Source organism: Vigna angularis, chromosome 3 (assembly GCF_016808095.1).
Source record: "Vigna angularis cultivar LongXiaoDou No.4 chromosome 3, ASM1680809v1, whole genome shotgun sequence".
Lineage (NCBI taxonomy): Eukaryota > Viridiplantae > Streptophyta > Magnoliopsida > Fabales > Fabaceae > Vigna > Vigna angularis.
The window spans coordinates 20,029,591-20,037,342 of record NC_068972.1 but is presented as its reverse complement, the minus strand read 5'-3'; the positions used below and the strand labels follow the sequence as shown (position 1 = coordinate 20,037,342).

General features: G+C 37.9%; 1 protein-coding gene across 2 annotated transcripts; it reads right to left on the bottom strand.

Moving 5' to 3' along the window:
- Window positions 1-1,197: 1,197 nt before the first annotated feature.
- Window positions 1,198-7,411, bottom strand: LOC108326208 (uncharacterized). 2 transcript variants are annotated; one of them, XM_017559564.2, is made up of 4 exons: window positions 6,862-7,411; window positions 6,518-6,610; window positions 3,125-3,211; window positions 1,198-2,996 (listed from the first exon to the last, which is right to left on the bottom strand). In XM_017559564.2, exons 1-4 carry the CDS (start codon window positions 7,177-7,179, stop codon window positions 1,620-1,622), a joined length of 1,875 nt encoding a protein of 624 aa, XP_017415053.1. In that variant the 5' UTR covers window positions 7,180-7,411; the 3' UTR covers window positions 1,198-1,619. The 2 variants fall into 2 exon arrangements, with proteins under 2 accessions (XP_017415053.1, XP_017415054.1); XM_017559565.2 differs by lacking the exon at window positions 6,518-6,610.
- Window positions 7,412-7,752: the final 341 nt, after the last annotated feature.

Here is a 7,752-nt window from a genome sequence, read left to right as displayed (position 1 = left end):
GTTTGAAATCCTAACAATTATGAACTTCTTTATCATCCATTACAAATATCTCCTGAGGTTTAGTAGTAATGACTGGACAAGACAAATTTTATCATAAGTAAAGAAAAAGAAAAGTCCACCATACATTAGACAATGAAGAAGTTTTTCCTTAGATACACAAAGTCCAGAACCAGCCTGATAAAAGAAATGCTTTTGAAGAATAAACATTTGATAGAAAACATGTTAATAAGAACTATGCTGCCAAAAATTGTTTTAAATATCATAGAAGAAGTCCAAGTTGGTAGCACAAAATGTTCATAAAAGAAAAAGTGGAAATATAACTACTCAGCAAAGAGTCAAAATTAATAGAAAGAAGACAACTAAAATTATCTACTTAAGCAGTACCAAATTCTAGTTTTCCCATTCAATTTCGATTGCCAATCAAACTAGTTGATAAATTTTGAGATTAAGGTGATTAAATTTCAACCAATAGTAAGTATACTTACAAGAAATAACCACGAACCTCCAACTTATTTGAAGGGCACAACTTGAAGGCCTTACTGAAAATCTGAGAGACATTAGCTAAGATTTCCTAGCAGCAAATTCACACGGAATCAATTTGCTAAGAGAATAGAAGTCTCACTAAAGGTTTTCTGATTAATTGCCCTTAGCAATCAATGGCATCAGAATAATGCTTCTTACCCATCTTCACACATTGGTTAGCCTTTTCCTGAATTTGAAGAGTGAAGGGAAACCAAAAGCTAAAAAGATAAAGATAATGCTATTTTAGTACTCCCAAAGGATTTACATACCTTGAATTCCAAGGCATCGGAGCAAACTGAGTCGAGTAATGGCTTCGGTTAAGGGCTTAGAACCTTTTCCATCCAAGCAACAACTTCACTTTAATCGGCTGCTGACTCTCGCGAGCCACAGAGAAAGCTGAAACTCTTTCTACTGTTTCTTTGGATTACATAAGCAGGCATTACTATGCTATAAAAATGCTTATGAAACGTCCTTTCATAAAGCTTGTAAATTTCCTCGAGAGGTACTATAGTTTTTCAACCATCTATTATTATTAATAGCAAAAAACCGTGATCTATCATGTGCTGTAGTGCATGTCATATCTTTCCATAAATCAAGTCGCGGTAATATTTCCATTTAAACAGTACTATTCTTAATACACAATTTACACAAAAACATCAATTATGGTCAACGCTATTGAAAAGAAAAAGGTATATCTAATATAGAACAACTTTTCAATTGTCAGTTTTACTCGCTTTGATCTTGTTTTCGCATCCATTACTCTACAGCCATATATGCCAGGCAAAATATCAAAAGACTTCCCCACTACATTGAACAAAATAAAGCAAAACTACCCTAGCCTATGCTGTTTATATAACAACTGTGGACATTACTGGTTACGGAACGTCTAAAATGGTCAGCTTAACTCATTTATCATCATGATAACACAAGTAGACGAGCCTCAAAATGAAAGGTGCCAATACTCAGCTGTGCATTTCATAAATAGGGACACAAAATTGAGTAGTCACCACAGCATCATCATTCAACTGGCAACCAATTCTAAATACTTCCACAGAAGACTGTAGTGTGGTTTGGAGGTATTGGCAAGTCACCTTAACTCATTTACTATCATGATAAAATAAACCCATAACCATATCAGCTGGAAAAAGATCTGGAGATGGCATATTCGGCTCAGATTGCAAAACCCCATCTGTTGACTCTGGAACTTGGTCTTTATCCAAAAGCCAATTATCAAAATCAACAAATGAATTGGGTGATTGAGAGCATTCAAACAAGGGTTCAATGAATTCGTTGACATTGGGAGCTTGTCCTACAGATCCTGAAGTTTCTAGAATACTTTGACCAGTATTGTCTATCCAACTTGGGTCAAATGCTGAAAATTTTCCAGCAGTCTCCCTTGCAGACTGTTCATTTGGTTGTTGTAGTTGTGGTTGGCAAGAATCTTGACTTGCAATTCCACATTGTGTAGTATTTCTACCGAAATTTCCATTTTGACTTCGGATTTGAGGCTCATTTCCGTAATGACTGCTATTCAGGTGTACCACAAAAGCAGCACCATTATTTACTTGGATACAAGTTTGATGGAAGCCCTGGCTACTGTTTGATAGGGGCAAGGGTTGACTATATGCTTGTGTTTCAGAAGCCACAGACTGCTGGTTAACACAACTCAGGCTGGCCAGTTGAGAGCTCAGCTTCGGGTATATATTTGTGGGGTGGCAAGCATCATATGGCTCGTTGCAGTTTCTGTAATTTGAGAATCCTACTGATGTACCATAATTGTGATGTTGTGTCAGATTAACACTGTTGCTGATTCCAGATGATCCATGAAGGGAGTTATTTGCCATCAGGAAGTTCCCAGTACTGTCTACTCCCCTGGACACCAGAGGGTGACGAAGGAACTGAGATCTAAAACTGCTTCCACCATTTCCTCGCCCCTTTTGGATGGTGTGACTACACACACCCAGCACTGGCCTTGGAACAGAGGGTGGTTGGACTCTGTTTCTCAACAAAAGCCTACCATGGCTTGCACCATTTGGCACTGCTACGTTGGGGGTTGGGGTCATTATAGGGGTGCTAATAGGCCTAGAAACCTGATTCTGCACACTGGAATATGGTAAAGCGGTAGTGTGGAAATGATTTATAGTTGGTCGAGAAGCCTGGATTTGAGGTATGGAGTTGAGTGAGGGGACAGCACACATTACAGTGGATCTGGGTGCTTGATTTGGTAATACAGAATTTGGAGACAAGTTAACTACACCCGGAGGCACAAATTCATTACGCTGGAGATGTCCTGGTCTGAGTGAAGTACCAAAATTAGTTGAAGCTGGTATTGAGGAACTCAAGCCCAGCTTGAAATTTTTCCTCTGAACTTCCCACAGCTCAGTTCCCCTAATTGCGTGACAATGATCTGAACTCAAAGCACCAGTGCCCCACTTGAGACATGGTGCTGGGGAGTCACATACATAACAGTGGCACTGCATATCATCAAAACCATAAGCGAGTGGTAGAGGAACAATATCGTATAGCAAATAAAAAGTAAGAAACTGTGGTGATTAAACCAGAAAAAAGTAATAATTCTAAGGTACGATTTTAGCTTTTTTACCTGCTTACAGTGCTTCTCGTGAGGGGTGGAAGAGAATGGTAATGTAGCACAAAGATATCTCGCATGAGGAAAGTCTCGGCATGCAATCTGCAAGCCAAAATTAAAATGAGTTAACACATTTGAAATACCCTAGCTACATCTTCCATTACCAAAGACAAGCACCAAAGCAGTATATTTAATTAAAACTCCCTGCATGCAAACCAACGAAAATTTCGGACAGATAATCCAATAATAAAATAAGCAGATAGCAAATAGTAAGCTTCCCTTGAAACAAATGGCAGGTTGGACTTGGAATTACTCGAAATTGTACTTCTTCAAAATTTTGGAACGTTGCTATATGTTAAAGCGTGCGTAAATCACCAAATGACTGATAATCCTCTAAAACTATGTTTTGCATGTATTCTGTATAGAGGTAGCAACATTTAACAACTGTACCTTGGGGTCTCAAACAAGATCAGCAATTCTAGTTTCAATATCCGCGGATATGAATTCATTTAGTGTTTTCTCAGATGCAATAGCCAAGATGCATTGTCCAGACTCGAACAACTCCATCATATCTTTGGCCATCGTCACTTTCCTCATAAGGCAATTTTATGCCCTGCAAGAATTTGACATGAGGCTAACCCTGGCAAAGATGTACCAAAGGGCCTAATTTAATTTCTGCTAAAATTAGTGTTAGAATATTTAGCCTATTTATCATGATTATATTGTGTTTAGAGTTACCTATTCTTGTATCAATTTATTTTTATAAATAGAAGATTATAAATAGAAGATTATGAGAGGAATCAATTAAGCCCTCTAGAATTATTTTTAGAGTTTTAATCTCAAGTTGGTATAAGAGCAGAAAGCACGTTCTCTATAAGTGTTCACTTGAATAGATTTGGGAGAGAGTAATTGAGGGGATTTGAGAGGATTTGAAAATAAATTTTTTTGTTGTTTATTTGAGTAGATTTGGAGGCAAGTGAGTGTGGATTTGGAGGTAAAGTTTGTGAAAATTAGTGTAGAATTTGATTGATATGATAGATTAAAAAATTTACTTCTAAATCCACTCTTACTTACCTCCAAATCCACTCAAATAAACAACAAAAAAATTTACCTTCAAATCCCCTCAATTACTCTCTTCCAAATTCATTCAAGTGAACAAATTTGTTGTCGCCGGTGGCTAGTGGTCGTGGCCACTGGCGGCCTTAAAAATTTCATCTTTTCTAAAATACCTCAATGAGCAGTCCCGTTCTGATTTTTGTCTAGTCTCCAAATTTTAGTTGTTGTTCGCAACTGTCTAGCACCGTTTGTCGTTGTCTAGTACCATTTGTCGTTGTCCACAGAAGTTTGTTATCATCAACCTCTGTTTCCGACACCGTCCGCCACTGTCCGCTGCCAACCATATGTTGCCATCTGCCGTCATCTGCCGCCACAGTTTAGTCTGACGAATAGTGGATCTAGATTGCCTCCTTAAGCGAGAGGGCTAGTTCTCATCCAGGCACCGCCACGTGCACCACATCTGTCCGACCTCCACCCCCGCCGTCGTCACATTTTCTCTGGCAAAGTTAGGGGTTTTGTGCGCCTCGAGGAGCGCAACCCATCCCTAGTCGTTGCCTCATTCTCATCCAAACGCGCTGTCACACACGACTTCTCTCCGATAAGCTTCCGGCGTGTGTTTGTCGCACGCCACTTTTCCGGTGTCGGAATCACATCGCGCCACCACCGTTTGTCTCGTTCGACCAAATAAAAAAAAACTCTCTATTTCAGCATTATTCCTTAGCCTCCTTTCATAATATTTGTTTAGCTTTGCGTATTGTAGCAGCTGTGATGTTCTTGATGACTTGTGTCATTTATTTACAAGTCTCTAAGGAGAGTCGATGCTATCAACTGGTTAACACCGAATTTGTTGAAGGTTGCTCATAACATGAGGGGGAGTTTATTTCTGGCAAGATTAAGAATCTTAGTCAAACAATTTCACCAGCCCCTTGTCAGATTTGTTTTTGGATGCTTTGATGAATTATGGAGACCATAATGATCTTCCACCTTCATGATTTGTCATCGGCGCGTCATCATTTTCGTCAGTTAGCCAGATTTGTTTTTGGATGCTTTGATGAATTATGGAGACCATAATGATCTTCCACCTTCATGATTTGTCATCGGCGCGTCATCATTTTCGTCAGTTAGCCGTGGGGGAGAGTATGTTTCAGCCACTGCAGACCCCATCAATCAGTGATGGAAGTTTAGTCACTGCAGTTTGTTTCAGCCACTATAGGCCCCATTAGTCAATGATGGCAATTTAGTCCTTGTAGTTTGTCGCTTTTAGCTACTGCAAGTCCCATTTAGCTACTGCAAGCCCCATCCATACTTAATGGAATCCAATCTTTATAGTTTGTCGCTTTTAGCATGTACGCCCCATCCTTGGAAATCCAGTCTCTGCAGTTTGTCGCTGTCTACCACTCGTCATCCACTTTTGATGGAAATCAATTTGTCAAAGTCATGGTGTTAGTTGAAGTTTCGTAGTTGTCCAACATTACTCTCCATAAGGTTATGAGGAGTCTCTTTGGTTACACTAGTTTGTGAGTCCAATTTGGTTTATAGACATTCTCTCGATGGTCTAAAGCATATGTGCATCTTGTTCGAATCCAAAGTTACCATGTCTATTGTCTCAACATTCGAGACAAGTTGATTTTGTTAGGGTGAGTTTATTTATTGATTTTGTTGGGATGAGTTTATTTATTCCAAGCTTGGTACATACAATCTATATGCTCTAGAGTGAGGGGGAGTGTTAGAATATTTACCCCATTTATCATGATTATATTGTGTTTAGAGTTACCTTATTTATCAGGATTATATTGTGTCTAGAGTTAGACTATTTATCATGATTATATTGTATCATGATTATATTGTGTTACACTATTTATCATGATTATATAAATTAAGCCGTCTAGAATTAATTTCCATCTAAAAATAGCATTACCAATAAACATAGCGCCCTCTCCACCACCACTCCATAACCACTCCATAAAATCACATGACATGATTTGTTAGAGATGCAACATTCAATCTTCGGTTTAAGAGATTTGAATTTACAAAGAAACTAGCCTTGGTCAATCCAGAAACCGAGACAAACCACACCAACACGCAGGAAAAAGTAATAAAAATCTAATCTCATGTGACCACAATTGTTAGCAGTTGCTGCCGCATTTGCCCACTATATTCACAATAAAACACAAAATATTTGTAAATGGTATACAAAGCGTAGTCAACAAATAAAAAAAATTATACAAAATCAATTTTAAAAGAAAGCAGGCTCAAAAAACAGAATCCATTAAAGCTTAACATGTGTGTCAAAGCCTATCTATGATTCTATGTTTGCGGTAACGAAAAGCTTTTAAAAAAACGGTCTGATACCACAATTTCAGCAACAAAACCAAGGTATAGCTTTTGGAGTGTCCACACATCACAACAACTGTGGCTGCATTTGCCCGCAGTTCCCTGAAATACCTATGAACACGAAGAAACCGCAAACATGCAACAACCAAAAAAACCCCTTGAACAAAACTCTCCAGCCTAAAACAAAATTCACAAAATAAAAACAACACAAAAAGTACGTCAGCAACACAAAGCAAAGCACACACTCTCATCAATTAACGCTTTCCAGGAGCAAATAACAATTTAAAACTGCAAACTTTATTTTATAATGCAATTCCCATGAGCAATGTCACAACAGAGGAATAAAGCAAGAACACAGATACCTGACCCTTTTCCCCAATTACAAACAAGTCATCTGACCCATTTGCTTCCTCTTCGACAGATGCGACAGGGTTTTCGGGGTCACTCTCCAGAAGCACGCAATCATCATCATCGTCATCGCCACCCAAATCCTCTACAGCCAGAGTTGAAGACTTTGACTTCAACTCAGGCTTTTCGCGGATTTCAACAACCTTGACTGAATCATCGGATTCTTCGTCAGAAGAGAACAACATCTCTCTGATAAAGTTGAAATCGGTTACAGTGAGACTCTCTTCCAAACCCTCTTCCTCATCGGAGCTTATATCTAATATTTCACGCATGGCTGGTTCGCTCACTCAATAACAACAAAAGGGTTTGCTGAAAACCTCAACAAGTTTCAAATTTTGGAACACTGGCAGTGGGTTCTTTGATTTCTCCTAGAAATTCAGGCTTAAAAAAATGGGAAGTATAAAAAATTATGAAAGCCTTTGTTACTAAGGAGGAGAAAAAGACTTGGAGAGACAAACGAAGGATAGGCGTAATTTTCAGGTAAAATGAGTGACCAAGAGAAACATTGGCAATTGCTGAAGCCTTTTATACTGGTTGAGATATGTGACTTTTCTAAGGATTGATGAATATATTTAATAAATAATAAATAATTCTATTGAAAAAAATATGAAAAGTTAACTGAATTAAGATGACTTAAACTAGGTTTTTCCTTCTACAAATAATGTTGTTTTAGAATTAAACAGGTTGCTGAGAAAAAAATATTAATATAATTTATTATAAATACTTATCCATGTCAATTAGTCGGAATTACTGTAATGAGTTAAGTTTTTTTTATTTTTAATCTATTTTTTAAAATGATTACCGTAAAATTTAATAATAATATTACATATACTAGTATGCATTTT

Coding starts and splice junctions, on each gene's coding strand:
- LOC108326208 (XM_017559564.2), bottom strand. CDS start 7,179: ATGCGTGAAATATTAGATATAAGCTCCGATGAGGAAGAGGGTTTGGAA. Junction 3,212..6,517: donor GTTTTGTTGCTGAAATTGTG/GTATCAGACCGT, acceptor TTTGGCTTGCAG/ATTGCATGCCGAGACTTTCC. Junction 2,997..3,124: donor ACGAGAAGCACTGTAAGCAG/GTAAAAAAGCTA, acceptor GATGATATGCAG/TGCCACTGTTATGTATGTGA.